This window comes from Myotis lucifugus, unplaced genomic scaffold (assembly GCF_000147115.1).
Source record: "Myotis lucifugus unplaced genomic scaffold, Myoluc2.0 scaffold_247, whole genome shotgun sequence".
Classification (NCBI taxonomy): Eukaryota; Metazoa; Chordata; class Mammalia; order Chiroptera; family Vespertilionidae; genus Myotis; species Myotis lucifugus.
Window position 1 is genome coordinate 1,666,383 of NW_005871295.1, and position 23,328 is coordinate 1,689,710.

At 45.0% G+C, this 23,328-nt stretch overlaps 2 protein-coding genes across 2 annotated transcripts in view; one reads left to right on the top strand and one right to left on the bottom strand.

Annotated features, from left to right (window-relative positions):
* Positions 1–309: 309 nt before the first annotated feature.
* Positions 310–5,563, bottom strand: DBI (diazepam binding inhibitor, acyl-CoA binding protein). Its single transcript, XM_006098821.3, has 4 exons — positions 5,431–5,563; positions 4,217–4,334; positions 2,039–2,101; positions 310–593 (listed from the first exon to the last, which is right to left on the bottom strand). The coding sequence occupies exons 1-4, from the start codon at positions 5,437–5,439 to the stop codon at positions 520–522; spliced, it is 264 nt and encodes an 87-aa protein (XP_006098883.1). The 5' UTR covers positions 5,440–5,563; the 3' UTR covers positions 310–519.
* Positions 5,564–5,676: 113 nt separating this feature from the next.
* The window catches only part of CUNH2orf76 (chromosome unknown C2orf76 homolog), a 69,779-nt gene continuing 52,127 nt past the window's right edge, over positions 5,677–23,328 (top strand). Inside the window, exon 1 of the mRNA XM_006098820.3 lies at positions 5,677–5,716. The gene's annotated coding sequence lies outside the window, so the exon portion shown is untranslated. The remainder of the gene's footprint in view (positions 5,717–23,328) is intronic.

The following is a 23,328-nucleotide window of genomic DNA, read 5'->3' on the forward strand; positions in this document are numbered from 1 at the left end:
ATCCGAGCAGGAGGCTAGCAATGTTCCCAACAGGGGCTGAAGTACCTGCAGACTGAAGCCTCTGCCAGGCCCCCGAAGGGTGCGCTGGAACTGGGAGGGATACGAGGTGGGAAAGGCCACTCCTATAGCCGTCCGCCTCCCCGCAGGAGGTGAGTGCACTCTGGGCCTGGAACAGGTGGAACTGCCTGCCTCACTCCTGGCAGAGGACCAGGGACAGGACAGAGCTCAAACACTTCCAGACAAAAGCTTTAGAAAAAGAAAGTGAGATTGGAAGTGTAAATTATTTCAAGGAACCAGATTACCAAAGACTTAAGTAACAAATGCAGTTTTAATTGGTCTATAGATAAAAACTACTCCGCAAGGTGAGTAACCATTTCCGCTCCTAATGTTAGAGCCGTATCCTGGACAGTGTTCAGGAAGAAGGTTAACTTCATTATTTCACTTCATCCGTGGTATTAGAAAAACAAGGCATGATTATCAGTTTAGATGACATGCGTGGCTGGCAGCCAAACCCAGTCCCTACATTCCGTATTTTTTCTTTAGTTCTTCTACTTTGTTGACGTACGCTTTCATGGCATCTTCCTTGGACGTCCCTGTAAGGAATCAACAGATTGTCTGTCAGAGGCAGCATGGAAGTTGAGCGCAGCCTGAGCCCCTGACAGCTCTGGTTTAACACTCCGAGGCTCAGTTTCTCACCTGCAAAGGGGGGCCCTACTCCCTACACCTCGGAGACCTGGCCGGGATCTGACGAAGAACTCGAGAAGCCAGGCCCACAGAGAATGCTCAACGCTCCATAAAGCACTGAACCAATGTGTGCGTGGCTGTCCTGAGGCCTGCCAATGGCCTGCTGGCCTTGTGAGTCCCCCACTGTTGTAAGGGGTTAGTCTGAGCCTTGGGGAAAGGCGGGGCCCTCCAGACAGGCAGGAGAGCCGCACCTGGGGAGCCGCAGTGGCCTTACGGGGCCTGCTGACTTCCAGGTTTGCTTTGGCCTATCAAGTATTTCTCTGTTGGGCTCTTAACTCCCAGAGCTGTTAAGCTGGTGGTGAAACAGCAAAGCCAAGCACCCTTTTCTCCCCAGAGAGAAGCTACGAGAAAAGTTTTGAGAACTCTGAGCAAAAGCAGCTGGCTCTTGGAGGGGGATGAGGGCAGTTTTTGCCTTCTTGCTGCTGTGTAAGAGACACCGACTATGCTAGTATATTCCTCAGAGACAGTAACACCTACTTTCCCGGATCCACGTGAAGGAGAGAGACCTGCTGGAAATCGGAGCATGTCTGAAGCACTGAGTGTGTGGGGCCTGAGGATGGCATGGAAATGCCCATGGAAATGGACAGTCGGACGGGCATTCCTGTTCCAGTTACTTCAAATCCCAGGAGTGTTTTTATTGTATTCTGGTCCTTTTTGAGTTCAAGTGTTTCTCATTTGCAGGGAGACAGAGGGCTTATTCAGAAGCTAGCTACAAGAACAAAAAAGCTGGCAGGCACGTTAGTGCCAACTTTTAAGTCTTGCTAGTGCAGGTGGCACGTGATTAAGTCGGAGCTGGGACACTTGGCTGCTGTTGCTTAGCGTAGAATAGCTCCATTCACTGAGCCTACGAGAGCCAGAGGCTTGCCATGCATTAGCTCATTCCTTTCTTTTTTGTGCCTTTCTGGCTGGAAGGGAACTGGGGAGGGCTGCCTGGGCTACGGGGTCACTGCCTGGCCTTGTGGGGGAGAGGAGTTGTGGGCAGCAAACCTCCCCTAATTCTGAGTATATATAAAGCCTTCGCCAACTATATCGCCTGCTAATCTGTTTCTCAGTGGCCTGGCCCCTGTCCCTCCTCTCCAGATGACACCACGACTTGGAGATGGTGCTTTTGGAGAAGGCATTACTGGTATTAAGAGAAAAAGTAGGTGGCCCAGTTTTTTTCCATTCTGACACAGGTCAAGCTGTGTCCAGCCCAGGCCTCACCCACTGTTTTCCCTCCTCACCCCTTGCACGCCCATCATCAGTATTTCATTACTGGGCTTCACAAATGAGGGAAAGGGATGAGAACAATTACCTTTCAGCTCATTCCAGGCATCCCACTTGGCCTTGCCTTTGAGGTCCAACATCCCAGGCCGTTCTTCAACAAGAAAAGGAAAGACATTAGACCTGCTTCCAGTTCCAAAGGAAAACTTTATCAGCTTTCTTGCCATGAAAGGCATCTTTATCACACCGATCCCTTCTACACTGTCATGAAGGTAAACGGCCCAGAACAGTGTACAGAAATACAAACTTAAAATCCAGAGAGAGTACAAGGGCAACTGCTCCCATTACTAGAGGGTCCTTGTCTTCAAAGTTAAGTAACTCCCAAACGTCTCCTTTTAAAAACTGCACTTTAAAAAATACTGTGAAGTTTCCTTCCCACCTCATTTCTGTCTCATGCATTACTGTTTAGTTTTCTGAGTGTCCTTCTCTGTGGGCTGCATGTTCATACCCTTGCCCCATTTTTCCACCAAATTGTTAGTCTATTTCTTGTTGATTTGTGGGAGATTTTTCCTGAGAGCAACGTTTAAGTCAGACCATGATTTTATGCTTACAGACTTAGCAGTTGCACTTGGGAAACACACTCACGAGTTCCCTGCTGACCTATTCCCTGCCACGCAGAGAACCAAGCCAAGGGGAGCAACCATGGCGCCCACAGCCTGGACCCTGTGCCAGAGGAACATCACGCCTTCCTAAGTGCTTTCTGGGAAGCATTCCCGGAGGTACCTGGGAGGAACTGCACCTGCAGTCATCAACTGAATTCTAGAGCAGCACCCCCCCAGCGGCCCTTTTGTGATGATGGAAATGCTGTACATTTGCACCGTCCAACTTGTCACTTGTGTCACTTGAGCTCCTGGAATAGTGGCTTGTGCGACTGAAGACTGAACTTTTGATTCTACTTAATTTGAACTATCTTCCGTTTAAATTTCGATAGCCATGTGTGGCTAGTGGCTACTGTACTGGACTGTGAAACCTGAGAGTGTGCTGATAACTCCCTGACCGGGAAGTTACATATTCCCAAGCCAGCCTATCTGCCCTCACGTGAAAGCAGGGCAGGCCCAGTCTCTGTGAAAACACTGCTTGGCCGAAGAGTATCTTGGCGGCTCTAGCCACCCCCACTTCATCTCTCCAGCCCCTTCCCAGGAGGACACAGCTTATAAACCCAGCATAAAGCTCACCTCCACCACGAGACCTTTCTCAACTCAGCCCTCCCTGGGAACCCATGTTCGATTTGGCATTGCACCAGATCCCTACCTCTGGGCACTTCGGCATCCAGCAGGCTCGCAGCCAGCCCACCTGCTCCACCTCCAACCCAACTGCAGTGGAACTGGGGGCCCACTCACCCTCCTGATCAGAGAGGGGAGGGGGTAACCTCATTTTGTGGTGCCATGGCCACCACCTCCGAGTCCTTGCGTGGACTGAATCATGCCACTGCCTAACCCATTTCTCTGCCTCATGCATTACTGTTTAGTTTTCTGAGTGTCCTTTTTTGTGAACTGTATGTTCATACCGTTGCACCATTTCCCCCCCGAATTATTAGTCTATTTCTTATTGATCTGTGGGAGATTTTTCCTGAGAGCAAAGTATACACCTGAGAATCAGGGACTTTGGGGGCAGAATAAAAACTGGCCGAGGCAGGAAAGGCAGTACTATGGAATACGTTAATTCAAACTATGGCCTCAAAATCTGTACTAAGACTTTTCAACAGGGAATGGTCACCAGGAAATGTTTCAGCAAAAAGGCTCTGACCTGTCCCAGGAAGCCAGCTGCTTCTCTGCTCCTGATTTAGGCTTGGTCCCCTGCCAAGTGCGCGGAGACTTTGATCTTGCCCGTTTAGGGTGGAAGCACTATGCTTCAACAAAGCTACTAGTGAGCTGAGAGTTGAGCAAGTCTCTTCCAAGCTGGGGGCCTTCACCACCGCCCAAGAAGATGGGAAATGCTCTTGATGATCAGTAAAGTCTAGGATTTGAATTCTCTACCTGACCTACCAAGAACCAAGAACAGTGCAGGGTCTGTACACCCAATCCAGGAACATGATCTCAGGGAACCTCTCCCGGCTTACACCCCAGGAACGTCATAAAAATTACCATCCCACCCAAAGCGTTCAGAAGGTTTTGAGCGAGGTTCCCACAGATTAAGAGTCCCAGCACCCATCGAGGCTGCTGAGTCCGCTTGGATGAACAGGGGCCCGCCCCCCTTCGTCTCAGCATACCTGTATTTACGTCACCCACAGTCGCCTGTTTGTAGCGGCTGTAGATGAACAGCATCTCATCGTCTGCTGGCTTGGTCTTGAGGTTCTTAACATCCTCGGCAGCTTTGTCAAACTCAGCCTAAATGCGAGGGAGAGGAGAGGCCTGAATGGAGCTCGGTAACGGGATGGAGGAGTTGCAGAGGCAGCACTCCTGTAATGCAGGTGAGGGAAAGCAGCGCCCTCGCAAGTGTGTCCCCTCCTCCCCACAACCGGACAGCTAGAAAGATCCAGCAAAATAAAGAGGTGGCTCACAGGCTCCCTTATTTGACAACTACATTAAGAAAGCTCTCATTCACCGGGTGTCAGGTACTGGAAACAGCGTGGGAAGGAGAAGGCTAAGACTGCCTGCAGCGGGAGTGTACTCGGCAGGAAAGGCGCATGGCCACCTGCCTGGGCAATACCGGGTAGCCCTGGGGATGGCTGAGGTCCCAGTGAAGCCCTGACCTGGGGACAGGGGTGGCTAAAAGAGCTGAAAAGGGGACAGGGCATGAGTACAGCAGGGTCAGGGCCTGAGTCAGTTGGCCCCCTTCCCCCGAGTTTGGGGCGTCCAGCGCCAACCTCTGTCCCAGTGCCGGACTGGAGGGAGAGAGAGAGAGAGAGAGAGAGAGAGAGAGAGAGAGAGAGAGAGAGAGAGAGGAGAGGAGCCAAAGGTCGCCCAGCACAGCTCGGTCTCGGAAAAGCGGCTACATTCAAGGGAGGGGAAGGCCTCGGGGGTCGCCTCTCCTCCGGCGCACCCTCCCCCGGCCGCACGGACACTCGGCCCCTACTTCTGACCTCCAAGCTCTCAGCCACGGTCTCCTTGCTTCCCTTCTCCGCCCTTACTCATGTCCTGTCCTTCCGGATGGGGGACTCGGTCCCCTTCTCCTTCCAGCCATGCAACCCTCTTCCTCTCCTCTTTCTACCTCGGACCCTCGCCTCCGATCCCTATCCCTGCTTCACCGCGAAGTCCACTCGATGGGCAACTTGCCAGCAGTTGCAGGGTGGATGGCGGTGTAGGGAGCCCCAAACCGAAAGTTCCGCTATCAAGGCTCTGTCCAAAGGGTCAGGGTTGGGCACGGGTCCAGGAGGCAGAACGGAGCCGGGAAGAGAAAGACCTTCCAGGGTTCTGCCTGCGGGGTGGTCCCCACGCCGGCTGCCCGCCCCGCTGCCCTTTCGCAGCCCCGCACGTGTCCTACCTGAGACATGCCGGCGGGTAGGTGCAAGGACTCAGGAGCTGGCGGACGCGGCGAGGAGCTGGGAGAAGTAGCGCAAGAGCCGTCTGGCAGCGCCTTTAGAGGCGCAGTCGCAGGCCTCCCCAGCGGGGCTCGGGCGAGCGAGCGGCAGCCAATCAGAAGCCAGCTCTGCGCGAGGGCGTGGCCATCCTCTGCGGCACCGCCCGCCGCCCGCCGCCCGCCTCACCCGAGCTCACGTGGGTCTGCTCGCGCACGCGCGGACGGGAGCCGAAGGGAACTCCGGGAGCAGGTGGGACCGCGGAAGTAGGGCGCGCATCAGGGAGCGGGTGCTGTGGTCCGACCGGGGTGCAGCCCCAGCCTGCGGGGGAGTGACCCGCAGGGCAGAGGAGAGGCTTGGAGGCTGAAGAGCAGAGCCTGTTAAACATGTTTCACTGATCCCGTGTCCGGCGGGCGCGAGCAGGCCGGAAGTTGCTCCTCTGGCTGAGGAACCTCTCAGGCGTGGGGCGGGCGAGGGGCTTCTGCTCATCTCAGGAACCTAGAGGAGCGGCCTGGAGGGGCGCGCCCTGGGGTGGCTGAGCCGGTGGGTGGCTGAGCCGGTCCCCGGGAAAGCGAGGCCGAGGCTTCGTCCTCTGAGCATTTGGCACGCCTTCCCGTTGCCTTAGTGTGCAGCTCTGGGTCGCACATTTTTGTTTGTGGTGCATTTCTCCATCTAGTCCAGCGGTTCTCAACCTGTGGGTCTCGACCCCTTTGGCGGTCGAACGACCCTTTCACAGGGGTCGCCTAAGACCATCCTGCATAACAGATATTTACATTACTATTCATAACAGTAGCAACATTACAGTTATGAAGTAGCAACAAAAATAATGTTATGGTTGGGTCACAACATGAGGAACTGTATTTAAAGGGCCAGAAGGTTGAGAACCACTGATTCTAGTGCATTAAAGGCAGGGACAGTGTCTTACTTACCTTGACTTTAACAAACGTGGCCCCGGCCTGGTGTCCAGCACATATCTCTTACGTGGATGACACTTGCATTCATTGACAAATATTTACTCGGCTCTTGTCAGGTAACTTGCACCTTCCTGGCCCTCGGGATACAGCAGTGAAAAAAAAACCCCACATAATTTCTTGCATCCTGTGGACGAAAGGGGCCACATGCTGACCTGACAGGCTCAGGGGAGGCCTGCATGGCAGTCTTGCAAACTCAGAGGCCTAAAGTCACCACAAAGGACGGTCTGAAATTAAACTTTAACTAAAAGCAGTTATGGTGGGCAGTTACGTCCTAGGCTGGTAACTTCACTGACAAGATCAACCTTTACCTTAACTGAACCTATCTGTCTTTTTGCATCTATGTCTGGGTAACTTGTAACTTGTCTGGGTAACTTGTAACTTGGCATAACCTAAAGTGCTGGGCCCCAGGACAGATACCACAAAGTCCTTCATTATCATGTTACTTGATCCTGCACCCACCTAAGTATGTGTCCATCATTTTACTTTTCATCCAATCCCAGGGGTTTCGCCTGCTTTGCTTTATCCCTCCTCCTTAATCTATCACCAATGGATTTCATGTAACCCACCTCTGTCCCTCCCTTGATTGCAAATGTATAAATACAAATGTAACCCCGCCATTCTCCGGAGCATTATCTCAATTCGTTGAGGTTCTGCTTCCCGGCATATGTCAACAGTTTGGCTCAAGTAAACTCACAAAAATTCTTTACAGGTTTCAATGGTTTTTTACGTTAACAATTCTTAGAACTTATATTAGGGATAATAGTTAATAAAGCAAGTTAAATAGAAAGTGTGTTAGAGGGTAGGGAGTTGGAAGTTGACAGTTTCACGTGGGATGGGCGGGTGGAGGGTTAAGGGAGGTAACGTGTGAGAAGGACCCTCGCGGAGAGGAGGGAGCACTCCAGGCAGGACCTTAGTGTGAAGGTGGGAGCAGGGAGGAGTGGAAGGAGAGGGGGCTGGAGAGCTGAGGAGGTGGCAGGCTGCTTAGATGATGCAGAGCCTGATCTTTATAGGGACTTGACTTTTATTCTGAGTGCAGGCCCGTGCCAGGTTGTCACAGGGGCTGATGGTCTCCATGGGACACAAAGGAGCAGCACGGTTGTCACAGAGGCTGATGGCAGGGTTTGAAGGTGATGCCCAGGAGACGAAAGGATTTCCCGGGGGTTACAGAGGAGTGGGTGAAGGGAGGGATTTGACGGAAAATTCTCTGGAGATTATTAAAAAGAGAGATCATTCCTTTCCTATTCCTAATATATGACAAGAGGACTGGACTACACATCTTCCCCCACTTACAATGGTAGGTATTTAGAAGGAAAAGCCAGGCGGAAGCTTTCAGAAGTAACTTAATGTAGGCGAGGCTTTATGAAATGGGAAGAAGTAGAGGTACAATAGTAAGGAAAAAATCCAGAGAGTCAAGCAAATTAACAAATTAACAAAAGCCTTGGAGTTAAACGTGAAGAAATTACATCTGAATTGTAAGAAATGTGGGTTTCTCCCAAAATGATCATTCAGAGCTGTTTTTCCCCCTGAGGCCCAGATGAAGCCTGGAAGCATTTTGGCTCCATCATTTGGTGCTTACAGCGACCTTGGTGGAAATTCAGGTTATTGTCTGTGTGGGTCAGATTTGCAGTCAACAGTATCTGCTAGTCAGTAGGTTTTAACATTAGGTCATTGTGTTTGGCGTATTTGAAAAGATTAGGTACCTCTCATAATGTAATTTTAAACATACCTCAGATTGGTTGGAGTTGAACATTGTAGAAAGCCAGATTCGTGTTTTATCTTGGCAGTCTCCAGTTTAAGTGGTTGACTGATTTGTTGGTTGCTTGTTTGGACTCGACTTCACTTTCCTAAAAACAAAACATTTCCCACAAGGTAGTTTTGTGCCTAGGCCCTAGGTGAGTCTACAACAGTTGCTTAAAGCAACTCAAGTGTGGAACTAAGTAAGGATTGTGGAATGGCATCCAGTTTTTAACATAGAGATAGTAACACACCAGCATCTGGGATTTTATTTTTAAAAATAAATTTTAGAGTATATTCGGGGACAATAAATTTTATGAATTTTTAAAAAATATATTGTTACTGATTTCAGAGAGGAAGAAAGATAGAGAAATAGAAACATCAATGATGAGAGAGAATCATTGACTGGCTGCTTCCTGCACACCCCCTACTGGGGATCGAGTCTGCAGCCAGGGCATGTGCCCTTGAATGGAACCTGGGATCCTTCAGTCCACAGGCTGAGGCTCTACCCACTGAGCCAGACCAGGTAGGGCTGAATTTTTAATTCTGTATTTCAACAGTGTTGGAAAGGAAATTGCTTTTCATATCTGGAGAAAGTATAAGCTCCTCAGGTCTGTTTATTTTATTTAAAAAAAAAACATATTTTATTGATTTTTTACAGAGAGGAAGGGAGAGGGATAGAGAGTTAGAAACATTGATCAGCTGCCTCCTGCACAACCCGTACTGGGGATGTGCCTGCAACCAAGGTACATGCCCTTAACTGGAATCGAACCTGAGACCCTTGAGTCCGCAGGCCGACACTCTAGCCACTGAGCCAAACCGGTCAGGGCACTTCAGGTATGTTTATAGCCCTGTCAGCCACTGTCACATGTTGTAATTATTTTATTTAATTTTAATTTATTCTTCTCTCTGAACCCCCTCTACATAAGCTAGGGAGGATAGGGATCACTGTGTATTGGTCAGTGCCTATCTCCAAGTGCCTGGCACTTCTTAGGCACCCAACTAACGGTAATTGAATGAACGAAGTGCTTTTCTGACTATGAAATGTATTCCTTCTGATCAGCCATGAACTGGAAACCAACTAAGTTTATGAGAACTGAATGTGAAACTATGGGCTAGAGCAGTGGTCAGCAAACTCATTAGTCAACAGAGCCAAATATCAACAGTACAATTGAAATTTCTTTAGAGAGCCAAATTTTTTAAACTTAAACTCTATAGATAGGTACATTGTTATTAACTTAATTAGGGTACTCCTAAGGCTTAGGAAGAGCCACACTCAAGGGGCCAAAGAGCCACATGTGGCTTTTGAGCTGCAGTTTGCCAACCACGGGGCTAGAGTAAAGTAGATGAACTCTGGTGCAAGGCCCATGTGATCTCTCTATGATTTCCCAGGCTTGGAAACAGAACACCTGAAGTGTTATCGGAAGATGGGAAACCATGAGCCAGTCAGCCTAATCAACCCCTCCCGGTGAGCAGACAGGCTGCTGTCATTATAACAGCTCGCTGTCCTTTTCTTGGGACCCCTGTATTTACTAAGAGGCTTCACTTGCTGGCTCTCAGGGTAGTCAGTCAGGCAAGATGCATTAGCAGCAGTGAAAGCAGTTCTTGCCCTGGGGTATGAATAGTAGTTCAATATTAGATTTCTCCTTATAAACGAAATCTCGCTTCCTAAAAGTAACCTATCATTAAAAAATGGGCTACAGTTACAGCAAAGCTTTACTAGAAGGCACGGGGTAGGGTATTAACAAGTGTTGAATTCTATTCATTTGGTATTTATTTTCCATTTTCTTGGCATGTGACTCTGATGCTTGGCTCCAGGAAAACTGGGAGGGGACTCGTGTGTTTTAAAGGGAGAGAGGCAGCTGGGAAATGCTTCTGGGAAAGGAGCAGGGAGAGGTGGGCAGAGTTGGAGGTCTTTGATGAGAGTGGATATACTTGCCTTGTCCTGAGCTTAGGGAGAAGGCATTCAGTCTTCCACCATTAAGTGTCATATTGGCTGTAGGGTTTTTTGTACATGTCCTTTATCAAGTAGAGGAAGTTTCCCTCTATCGCTATTTCTAAGAGTTCTTATCATGAATGGATGTTGAAATTTATCGGATGCTTTTTTTTTTTGCATTGATTGATATGATTACATGATTTTTCTTCTTTAGCCTATTAAAATGGTAGACTACATGGATTTCTTTTCAAATATTGAACTAGTCGTACTTCCCTGGAAGAAACCCCACTTGGTCATGGTGTATAATCCTCTGTATATATTGCAGAATTATATTTGCTAATATTTTAAGGGTCCTTATGTTTGTATTCATAAGGAATAGTTGTCTGTAGTTATTTTTTAATAATGTCTTTGGTTTGTTATGGAACTACTGGCTTCATAAAATGAAATAGGACATGTTTTCTCCTTTTCTATTTTCTGAAATAAGTTGCTTAGAACTGTTGTTAATTCTTTAAATGTTTTGTAGAATTAGCCAATGAAACCTTCTGGGCCTGGAGGTTCTTCTTCTGGGAGTTTTAAAATTAATTATAGGCCATTAAAATTTTCTATCTCATCTGGGTAATGGTGGTAGTTTGTGTTTTTCACAAAATTGGTCCATTTTATCAAAGTTGTAAAGTTTGCATACCTGGATTTGTTCAAAGTATTCCCTGTTATCCTCATGATGTGTGCAGAGTCTGTAATGATATTCTCTATTTCATTTCTGATGTTGGTCATTTGTGTGTTCTCTCTCTTTTTGTCTTTACCAAGCTTGTGCAAGATTGTCAATTTTTAAAAATCTCTCCAAAGAACCAGCTCTTTTTTTAAAAACTGATTCTTCTATTGTCTTTCTGTTTTTTAAATTTTATTGATTTTTTAAATATTATTATTTTCCCCTTTTGCTTACTTTGGGTTTGTTTTCCTCTCCTTTTTTAGGTTCTTGAAGTGGGAGGTTAGATTATTGATTTGAGACTTTAAATTTGAATGTATACATTTAGTGCTATACATTCCCTCTTAGTTCTCCTTTGTGTCCCCCAAATTTTATGTTGTATTTTCATTTTCATTCAGTTCAGTGTATTTTAAATTTCCTTTGAGACTTCCTCTTTGACCCAGGGATTGTATAACAGTCTCTTGCCTAGTTTCCAAGTGTTTATAGATTTACCCCATGTCTTTCTGGCTTTGATTTCTATTTTTATTCCAATGAGGTCAGGAATACATTCTGTATGATTTCACTTCTTTAAATTTGTTATGTGTTTTTTTGTGGCCTAGGATATGGTCTTATTGGCATGTATTTTGTGGGCACTTTAAAAGAATGTGCATTCTGCTGTCATTAGTGGAATGTTCTGTAAATGTCCATTACGTTCTGTTGATTGATGGTTGAGTTCTATATCCCTGCTGCTTTTCTCTCTAATTATTCTACCATTTGCTGAGAAAGGGGTGTTGAAATCTCTAACCACAATTGTGGATTTGTCTATTTCCTCTTTCAGTTCTATCAGGTTTTTTCTTCACTTATTTAACAGCTTTGTTTTTATACACATTAGGATTGCTGTATCTTGTTGGTGGATTGACCCTGTTGGTCCATGGTTTCTTCTTTTATTTTCCTCTGTTTAGACATCCTTTATCCATTCTTTTAGGGTAGGTGTGCTGCTAACAAATTCTCTTAGCTTTTCTTCATCTGAGAATGCCTTGATTTTCTCTTCATTTCTGAGGAATATTTTCACTGGGTATAGTGTATGGGTTGATGGTTCTTTTCTTTCTTTCTTTTTTTTAATATGTTTTTTATTGATTTTAGAGAGGAAGGGAGAGTGAGAGAGAGAGAACTAGAAACATCGATGAAGGAGAAACATCAACATGTTGCCTCCTACTGGGGATGGAGCCCGAAACCTGAGCATGTACCCTGACCAGGAGGAATCCAACCAGTGACCTTTTGGTACCTGGAAGGACACTCAGTCCATTGAGCCACACCAGCCCAGCAGTTGATGTTCTTTTCTTTCATCACTTGAAAAATGTGCCACTTCCTTTGGCTTCCATGATTTATGATGAAAAACCCACTGCCATTTGCATTTGTTTTTCCCCTATGGGCAATGTTTATTTTCTCTCTGCTTTTAAGGTATTTTCTTTTAGGGCTCAAAAGTTTGATTACGATGTGTTTTGGAGTGGGTTTCTTTAGGTTTGTTCTGTTTGGGGTTCACTTCACTCTTGATTCTGTAGAATTATCTCTCTTACCAACTTTGGGAAGCTGTTAGCCATTACTTTTTTAATCCTGCTCTCTTCCGATCATTACAGTCCCACAGGCTCTAAGGCTCTGCTCATATATTTTTTGATGTTAATCCTTACCTGAGGATATTTTTCCCATTGATTTTTTTAGAGAGAATGGAAGGGAGGGGAGGGAGAAACATCGATGTGAGAGAGACATATTGATTATTTGCCTCCCAAACGTGCCTTCAAACTGGTGACCCTTTGGGGGTGGACACTCTAACCATTGAGAACACCGGCCAGGGATTTTTTTTTTTTTTTGTCTATTTTTTCTGTTGTTCAGGTTGGGTAATTTCTGTTGTTTTATCTTCCAGTCCACTGTGTTCCCTCCATTCACTGAGTTTTTGAATTGAGATCTGTGTTTTTCAGTTCTAAAAATTTCCACTTGGTTCTTCTTTATAACTCCCATTTCTTTGATGAGACCTTGTAATTTTTCCTTTGTTTCAAGCATACTTACAGTTGCTCATTGAAGCACATGACGTCCGAGTAAAACCTTTGTCAATTATTCTGACATTTCTGTTGTGTCGGTGTTGGCACCACTTGATTGCCTTTTTTCATTCCGGTTGAGATCTTTCTGGTTCTTGATATGCTAAGTGATTTTCAGTTGAAACCTGGACATTTTGGGTGTTACATTCTGAGACTCTGGATCTTATGAAAATCTGTTTTAGTGAGTTTTTTCCTGACACCTCCCTGACAGAAGACTTGCTACTGCAGGTGGGGATAGAAGTTCCGGTCCTTGATTTGGTCCTGCTGACACTTGAGGTGGGATGGGAGTTTTCACTTCCCACTAGGCCTGCTCAGGATAAACTTCTGTTTGGGAGGCGTCAGAGTGCGCCCCACGCACTCTTCCCCAGACACTGAGGCTGAGGTGGGTGTGGCTCATTATGGATGGGTGGTTGTGAAAGTTCTGACTCACTGCCACTCCTCTGATACTACCTGTTACGATTTTGTTAAATTGACATTTGTTAAGTGGAGCACAGGGTGCAGGACGCTGAGCTCAGCCAGAGATTGCGAGAGAAATGGAAATAGAGAAGTTCATTATTCACAGGTCCTGGAGGAGATACCTGGCACTCCTCCGGGGGCCGCATGGGGAGGTCAAGGCAGGTGCACGCAGACAGAGCGGCAGGACCTGGGGCACATGCCTTTATTAGGGTCCGTGGGTGGAGTGCTTTGGGGTTCTCAGGCTAGGGCTTGCTGGTCAATTCAAACCAAAAGTTCGAGGTTCTGGGAAGCCCCAGGGGGTTCTTACCTAACGGAGGGGAAACTGTTGCTCACAAGGACTGTTGGGGAAATCATGGTGACTCTGTGGGCTACTATCTAGGGTATGTTCTTGCATGAGGGAGCAAGTATCAGTTTAAGGTCCCTGCAGGCCGCTTGGCCAAGAAAAATGGGATGTCCAGGTAGCAATATAATGAATAACTTAGCTAAACGGCTGACACCAGTGTGGGAGGGGAGGGGCCTTACCTTATGCTCAGTGAGTTGGAAGGCTGAGCTCCCCAGGTGGTCTCCACTGACACTGGGTTTCAAGAGTCAGGCTTATGATTGCCCAGCTCCCTGCTCTGCCTTCTCTAACATCACCCTGAGGCTGGGTGAGTTGGGGGTCTCCTTATTAAAGCCAGTGAAGGAATCTTGGCTCCAGCTTCCCCTTTGCTAGTGTGGGTGGGCGGGCAGTTTCTCCTGTGATTTCTAGGGGAGTAGAGTGCTTTTGTCTGAAAGCTTTCTGTCTTGCTAGCCTGCCCCTTCCCTGGCTCTGTGGCCAGGAAGAGCAGGCTTTTGTTGTGGGGGGTTTTCACCTGCTGATGTTTACGGGTTGCCGACTTCTTTCAGGGACCTCACCATTGTGTCTTTCCTTGGGTCTCCAGGTCCCTAGCCAGTCTGCCACCTTCTCTCCTCCTTTCAGATCTTATGTTTGTTTTATACATAGTGTCCAGGATTTTTAGTTGCACTTCGCAGGAAGCATAGGAAAAAGTACATCTCTGTCTTCCCAGAAGCAGAAGTGTAGGGCAGTGCCGCTTGAAATTTATTATTATTTTCTCTGAGTTACATTGTATCCTGATTTGTAACTGAAAGTTGTGGCTACTAAAGTGGAATAAAGACTCATTGTTCCCCATTCTCTTTAGGAGAGTATTAGTTCTGTTTTGGCTATTTGAAAGCTGTTTCATGTGGCTGAAGCTTATTCCCTACCAAATTTAATAGTAGGATTTTCTCTTCTTAGGAAGCTAAGAGCTCAGATACTTAATTGGTTTGGCTCTTAAAGATGAGTTCCAGTAGGGCTTAATCAAACTTCAGCTAGTGCTTAGTAAAATGTACATTTTTTTTTTTAGTATTGTCTCTAGAAATAGTTTATTTATTTTAAAATATATTTTTATTGATTTCTGAGAGGAAGGGAGAGGGAGAGAGAGATAGAAACATCAGTGATGAGAGAGAATCATTGATTGGCTGCCTCCTGCAGGCCTCACACTGGGGATTGAGCCCACAATCTGGGCATATGTCCTGACTGGGAATTGAACCATGACCTCCTGGCTCATAGGTCAATGCTCAACCACTGAGCCACGCTGGCCAGGCTAGAAATAGTTTATTTTAAAAATTATCCTTTCTGGGATAATACCAAAAGTAAGTTTTGAATTTATCTTTCTTAACAGTATTTTCTGATGATATGTAAAAGCACTGGGAGTGTTGTTGCAAGGGAAACTGATTCTCTATTTGAGCCAGTACATTATCTGTGTAATATGATACGTAGCTCTTGATGGAAATGACAAGTCTTGGCTCTGCTGCTGAATCAGCCGCATTATTCTTAACTCACATTATTCTTAACTCCTTCATTTCCTCATCTGTAAAATGGAGACAGTTACACTGACTTGGCTGATAGTTACTGAGGATTATTGATGATGTACCTGTAGCATTTAGCACAATGTTTGACACACAGGTAGCTTTTTATACAATCATTAATGCAGTTTATTAAAGCAGAAATCTTGAGGCAAACTCATAACAAAAGCAGAGTTCAGATAACTTTTGCTGTCCTTACAATAAGGCTATAGAGTTGAGTCTGTGCCCTGTCTTCATTGACACCATTATAATTTGTCAGGACCTGGCTGTGGTATCTTTCAACCTGGACTGGTGTAGTAAGAGACATCTGCACGAAGGGTTGTGTTTTTGCCTAGTAGTGAGGCTTCGCTGTAATTGTAGTCTATCTTTTAACAATTAGATTACTTTTTTAAAAGTTCTAGTTTAAATGTAGACACATAATATTAATGTCCCTGTGCCCCCCCTTCCCTCAGTAAGAGCACCTTCACTTCTACATATGACTTTCTAATTTGGCGTTTGTGTTAGTTTCCTGGGGTTGCTGTAATAAAGTATCACATACTGAGTGGCGTAAAACAAGAGAAATTTATCGTCTTAAAGTTCCAGAGGCTAGAAGTCCCAAACCAAGGCATCAGCAGAGTTGGTTCCCAGCCTCTCTCCTAGCTTCTGGGGGTCCCAGGCAATCCTTGTCTTGTAGATCCATCACATCCATCTTCACATGGCCATCTTCTAAGGACACCAGTCATAGTGGGTCCCTAGTAGGACTTCACCTTAACTGATTACACCTTCAACAACCGTATTTCTAAATGAGGCCCCATTCTGAGGTACTGGGTGGAGGTTAGGACTTCAACCATCTTTTTTGTGTGTGTGTGTGGGGTGGAGGGAACGGGACACAATTCAACCCATGTCAACATTCTTCTAAACACCAGAAGCAAATTGGTGTTAAAAACACAGTCCTTGCCCTAGGTGGTTTAGCTCAGTGGATAGAGCGTTGGCCTGCAGACTGAAGGGTCCCAGGTTTGATTCCGGTCAAGGGCACATGCCTGGGTTGCAGGCTTGATCCCCAGGAGGCAGCTGGTCAGTGATTCTCCCTCATCATTGATGTTTCTATCTCCCTCTCCCCATTTCTTCTCTGAAATTAATAAAAATATATTTTAAAACAAACAAACAAACAAAAAACCATAGTCCTTCCCCTCATGCATTACTGTCTCCTGGTGGGGGCAACAGAGAGCACGGGAGTAACAAATGGGGCTGAGCCAGCCAGGAAAGGTCCTTCCAAGGAGGTGATATTTCCATCGAGAACAGGAGGATCCAGCTTTAGAAAAATCGAGGTTTCCAGCATTGAACTGAAAGAAGACCAGTATCACTGTTGGGTGAGGACTTGGGGGAGACAGAGTCTGGGTTCAAATCACACAGAGACTTACTGGTCATGATAGGAGATTGCACTTTACTTCAGGGGCTGTGGGGGCCTGTGGGGCATCCTAAGCAGGGGAGAGGTAGTTGGATTTGTATTTTCAGAAGATCACTCTTGATGCTGTATGCCACCTGGATAAAGGGCTGGACAGTAATGGGGAGACCAATTAATTGGGAACCTTTTCCATGATTCAAGAAAGAGACAGAGACTAAGGTGGCAGTCATAAAGATGGAGAGAAATGGAACATTCAAGATACATTTTGGGGAAAGAGCTGATAAGATTGCTAATGGATTAGCTAGAGAGTAAGAGAAAGGGGGACTCCTTTGCTGATCGCTTGAGTAACTCAGTGGATGGTTGTATAATTGCCAAGACTGGGAAATCCGGGTTGTGGTTGAGGTCAGATTTAAACTTCCAAGTTCAGTTTGGGATATGTTAAATGCTTTGTGGTAGTTAGTGAAACAAATAGTCAGCTTAATGTATGAGTTTGAACTGAACGTTGAGACTGTGTTTTATTTATTTATTTATTTATTTATTTATTTATTTATTTAATCCTCACCCGAGGATATTTTTCCATTGATTTTTCAGAGAGAGGGAAAGATGAGAGAAATATCGATATGAGAGAAACACATTGATTGGTCACCTCCTGCATGTGCCCCTTCCAGGGCCCGGCTAGGGAGGAGCCTGCAACTGAGGTATGTGCCCTTGACTGGAATTGAACCTGCGTCCCTTCAGTCTACAGGCCAACGCGCTATCCACTAAGCCAAACTGGCTAGAGCTGGGAATGTGTTTTAGAGAGTGGTCATCATACAGATGGCTATGAAAGACGGGTGTGGAGGAGATGGAAGTGTGCCTCTCGGGGGAGAGTGTAAGGAGAGAAGCCAGATGTAGTACTGACCTGGGGGAGCACTAACGTTTCAACATCTAGAAACTTGGGTTTCTCTTGTTTGGGACTCTCTGCGCTCCCTGGACTTGGTAAATTTCTTTCTTTCACCAGGAAGGGGAAGTTTTCTGTCATTATTTCTTCAAATAGGTTTTTAATATCTTGCTCTCTCTTTCTCATTTCCTTCTGGCATCCCCATAATGCGAATGTTGATACCCTTGAAGTTGTCCCAGAGGCTCCTTACACTATCTTCATATTTTTGGATTCTTTTTTGTTTTGCTCTTCTAATTGGTTGTTTTGCTTCCTCATATTCCAGATTGTTGATTTGATTCTTGGACTCCTCTACTGTACTGTTGAATCCCTGTAAAATATTCTTTATTTCAGTTAGTGTTGCTTAATTTCTGACTGGTCCTTTTTCATGTCTTTGACTTTCTCACTAAGATAACTTGAAAGTCTCATGAAGATCCTTGAGTAACCTTATAACCATGGTTTTGAACTCTGTATCCAGTAGTTTGCTTGCTTCCATTTCTTTCATTTGTGACATGTTTGTCTTCCCATTTTGGCTGTTTCCTTGTGTTTGTTAGGATGTATTAGGACGGTGGTTGGCAACCGGTGGTCCGTGGACCACTGTGGTCCGTGAGGTCCGAAAGGTTGGCAACTGCTGTGTTAGGAAGAGCTGCTATATCTCCTGGAGTTGGTAAAGTGACCTTTGTAGTAGGTGTCCTGTAGGTTCCCAGTGGCTCAGCCTCTCCAGTCACCTGAGCTGGCACTCTAGGTGCACCCCTGTGTGGGCTGTGTACACAGTCTTGTAGTTGAGCTTTGATTGCTGTTGGTGTCACCGGGAGGAATTGACCTCCAGGCCAATTGCCTGTGAGCACCAGCTGCAGCTACAGTGGGAGAGCTGCTGTGCAGGAAACACCCCTATGGAGCAGGACATGCTTCAGTGGGGCTTTGGTGCTCACTGAGTCTGCCTCTTGAGTGTGTTGTTTATGGATGTGTAGAGTTATAATCTGCTGTGGTCTGAAGCTGTCCACCAAGTGCACTGTTTCTCGGGCTTTTCAGGAGGTGCAAAATCAGCTATTTGTATTGGGCTTGGAGAGGCCCAGGGGTTAAGCAAGGCAGGCTCATGCTAGTGCATGGTCTTGCACCTTTTATTGATAGGTTTTGGGCACGCTGACCCAGTTGCAGCTTGTTTGAGATATTTTAGCAAAGTCTGAAGCCTGAGCAAGCAAAGCCATTCATATGCAAAAGCCACTGCAAACAGGTTGGGTGGGGCTGCAAGTTGGATGGGGTGGGGTCTCAGGGAATCACCAGGATGGAAAAAACATATATGGCTGCCAGTCAGCCCTTTGACCAGGGAGGTCCCAGCACAGGAACAATGATCCCTGCAAGCACTTCTCTCTGGGAGAAAGCTGCCCCCAAGTTGTGCCCTGATGCCAGACAATCTAGTTCCTCCTTGTATGTGTCTGGGTCCCACAGAGCCTTGTCCTGGCGCTGGAGCTCAGAGGAAGCAGGACTTTGTAAATTCAGTTCGTGTGCCAGCCCTTTAAGAGGAACAACTGGGTCTCCAGTGGCCTCCATGACACTCAGCGCCAATCCCTGCTGGTTTTTACAGCCTGTAGTTATGGGGACTTCTCTTCCCAGCTCTGGAACTCTGGGCTGGGGGTCTATGTGGGGCTGGGACTCCTTGCTCCTCATGGGCAGCCTCCACAGAGATGATCTCCCTCCGGATTAAAAAAGTGGCACACGTGGGTGTTGGACCAGCCTGTTCCGAGCCTTTGCCCCTCCTACCAGTCTCAGTGTGCTTTCTTCTTTACTTCTCTAGTTGTAGGGCTTCCATTCAGCCAGCTTTCAGGTGGTTCTGAATGATGGTTGTTCTGTATTTTAGTTGTAATTTTGATGTGGTTGAGGGAGGTGGTGAGCACAGGCATTTATCTACGCTGTTATCTTGGTTCTCCAATTTCTTTGTTGAGGACTTTTAGCATCTGTGTTCATCAGGGATATTGGCCTACAGTTTTCTTTATTTGTAGTGTATTTATCTGGTTTTGGAATTAGGATAATGCTGCCTCATAAAATGAGCTTTGGAGTCTTCCCTCCTCTTAAATTTTTTGGAATAGTTTGAGAAGGATAGGTGTTAGTTTTCCTTTGAATGTTTGACACAAATTCTCTTATGAAGCCATCAGGACTTTTGTTTGTTGAGAGGTTTTTTTTTTCAATTACTGCTTCAATTTCACCAGTTCTAATCTGTCTATTCAGATGATCTGATTCTTCCTGATTCAGTTTTGGAAGATTGTATGTTTTTATGAATTTATTCATTTTGTCCAGATTATCCAATTTTGGGCATATAGTTTTTTGTAATATTTTCTTACAATCCCTGTATTTCTGTGGAGTCAGTTGTTACTTCTCCTCTTTCATTTCTGGTTTTATTTATTTGGGTCCTCTCTCTTTTTCTCTTAATGAGTCCAGTTAAAGGTTTGTCAGTCTTGTTTATCTCTCAAAGACCCAGCTCATGGTTTCATTGATCTTTTTGTATTAGTTTTTTAGGCTCTATTTTGTTTATTTCTTCTCTGACTTTTATTATTTCATTTCTTATACTCACGTTGGGCTTTGTTAGTTGTTCTTTTTTGTGTAAAGTTAGATTGCTTATTTGAATTTTTCTTCTTTCTTGGGATAGGCTTGTAATGCTATGAATTTTCCTCTTAGGACTCCTTTTGCTGTGTCCTATAGATTTTGGATTGTTGTTTGCTCATTTTCATTTGTTTCATGGTATCTTTTGATTTCTTCCTTGATCGTATTGTTTACCCATTTGTTGTTTAACATCATGTTATTTAGCCTGCATGTCTTTGTGTGTTTTTCAGTATTTTTTGTGTGTGTTTTTTTCTTGTGATTGGTTTCTATTTTTATACCAGTATGGTCAGAGAAGATGCTTGATATGATTTCATTCTTAAATTTATTGAGACTTGTTTTGTGTCCTAACATATTCTAGAAAATATTCCATGTGCACTTGAAAAGACTGTATATTCTGCTGCTTTGGGGTGAAATGCTCTGAAGATACCAATTAAATCCATCTGATCTAGTGTGTTATTTAAGGCCGCTCTTTCCTTGTTGATTTTCTGTATGCAAGATTTATCCAGTCATGTCAATAGGGTGGTAAAGTCCCCTACTATGACTGTATTACTGTTGATTTCTCCTTTTATGTCTATCAAGATTTGCTTTATATATTTAGGTGCATAAATCTTTACAAGGGTTATATCCTCTTGATGGGTTGTTCCCTTTATCATTATGTAGTGTCCTTCATTGTCTCTTACTATAGCCTTTGTTTTAAAGTCTGTTTTGTTAGATATAAGTATTGCTACTCCAGCTTTTTTTTCATGTTTATTTGCATGAAATATATTTTTTCATCCCTTTTCTTTTAGTCTCTGTGCATCTTTCATTCTGAGGTGGATATCTTGTAACCGCATATATATGGGTCTTATTTTCTTATCCATTCAGCTACCCTATGTCTTTTGATTGGAGTATTTAAGCCATTTACATTTAGAGTAATTATTGATAGGTATGTTTTTATTGCTATTTTATTCTTTATAACTGTTCTTCTTTCTTTTGTTTTTTCAAGATGACCCTGTAACTTTTTATTTTTATTTTTTTGTAATACTGGTTTGGTGGTAGCAAACAGCTTTTTCTTCTCTGGGAAGCTTTTTATTTTCCTTCAAATTTAAATGATAGCCTTAATGGGTAAAGTAGTCTTGGTTGTAGGTCCTTGCTTTTCATCACTTTGAATATTTCATGCCAATCCCTTCTGGCCTGAAATGTTTCTGTTGAGAAATCAGCTGATAGTCTAATGGGAGCTCCCTTGTAGGTAGCTAACTGTCTTTCTCTTGCTTCTTTTAATGTTCTCTCTTTGTCTTTAACCTTTGCCATTTTAACTTCAGTCTAACGCTCTCCCAACTGAGCTATTTTGGCGAGCTTGTCCTTTGCCATTTTAATTATGATGTGGGCACCTTTGGGTTCATCTTAGTTGGGACTTTCTGTGCTTACTGGACTAGTGTGTCTTTTTCTTTCACCAGGTTAGGGAAGTTTTCAGTCATTATTTTTTCAAATAGGTTCTCAATCCCTTGTTCTCTCTCTTCTCCTTTTGGTACCCTATATGATGCAGATGTTTTATGTTTCATGTTGTCCCAAAGGTCCCTTAACCTATCTGTATTTTGTTGCTGTTGTTGTTAATCCTCACCCAAGGGTATTTTTTCCATTGCTTTTTAGAGAGAGTGAAATGAAAGGAGGGAAGTAGGAGGGGGGAGAGAGTAACATTGATGTGAGAGAAACACATTAATTGATTGCCTCCTGCATGCACTCCAACCATGCCAGGGATTGAATCTGCATCCCACGTATATGCCCTTGACCAGGAATCAAACCCAAGACCCTTTGGTGCATGGGCCAGTGTTCTAACCACTGAGAACACTGGCCAGGACTATCTGTATTTTTTTTCTTTTTTTTTCTGCTCTGATTGGGTGTTTTCTTCTACCTTGTCTTCCAAGTCACTGATTGGATCCTCTGCTTCATCCTGCCTACTGTTTATTCTGGTGTATTCTTCATTTTAGATATTATATTCTTTATTTCTAACTGTTGTTTTTTATGGTTCCTCTGTCGTTTTTTATGTTTATTATCCCTTATGTTAAATTGTCATTGATTTCTCCATTCTTCCTCTGTGGGGCACGGCTACAGTGTTTTGGCCAGGTTCAAGCCTCGGACTAATGAAAGGACAGGGTCCTCTCATTGCCACGTGCAAGTCCCAGCTGGAGGGTAGGGCCCTCCCAGCACAATTATAGCCAACAGCTATGGTTGTAAGCTTGAACCTATGGTCCAAACATGTGGCCCCACGTGCCTTGTGCTAGAGTTCAGGTGCATGTAGTTGAGTGGGGTTGAGACTCACGAGAATGCTGTAAACAACTTGATCACGCCCCTATTTTGCCTCGTGGCATCTGCTATAAAATAAAGACACGGCTTGTGGGCGCCGGCTCCTCATCAGGGAGCAGCGTCCCACCGAGACCCAGCTTTCATTCTCTTGTCTGTCTTTCCTCAATCCTTTCACCCCCCCCACTCAGGATCACCTTTGGCCGTAACAAGTGGCGTCTGAACAGGCCTGAGTTCGGGGGAATTTAAAAGTGGTCAGGTGAAAGGAGGCTCCAAGGCGCGCGCAGAGAGTAAGCTTAAAAAGCAAAAGTAAGAAGACCAAAAAACAAAAGTAAGGTAGGGAGCCGAGGTGTGGTAACATTAGCTCGGTGTAAAACTTGGGAAATTCAGGATCCCAGGAAGGGGATCACTAAAAATAAAGCTAAAAAGCAGAAAGTAAAGCTACAAGCAGAAAGTAAGGCTAAAAGCAAAAGTAAGGTAGGGAGCCGAGGTTTGGTAATAGCTCGGTGTAAAACATGGGGCAATGCTTAATTGAAGCATTTTTAAATTTCTTAAGGCGAGAATAAGTAAAAAAAATAGACAAGAAATAAGGTAGAAAAGCATAAAAAGAAGTGGATCCCTAAAAACAAAAGAAAAAAAAAGCGGTAGAAATAAGCAGTAGAAAATAAGAAATCTCTTAGGTTTTGTTAAACTAAAGATAGGTAAGGTAGAAATAAGCTGTAGAAACAGAGAAATAAGCAGGGGTTGCAACCCAGGAAAGGTTTGGGCAAGGGCATCCAGGCCTACCTATGGTTCTGTAAGCGGGGGTTGCAACCCAGGAAGGTTTGGGCAAGGGCAGCCAAACCTACCTATAGTTCATAGTTAGAGGTAGAGAAATAAGTAAAAAATAAGTGGTAGGAAATAAGTTGTAGAAATAGAGAAATAAGT

Coding starts and splice junctions, on each gene's coding strand:
- DBI (XM_006098821.3), bottom strand. Junction 2,102..4,216: donor TGTGGGTGACGTAAATACAG/GTATGCTGAGAC, acceptor TTCTTGTTGAAG/AACGGCCTGGGATGTTGGAC. Junction 594..2,038: donor TGCCTGGAATGAGCTGAAAG/GTAATTGTTCTC, acceptor GATTCCTTACAG/GGACGTCCAAGGAAGATGCC.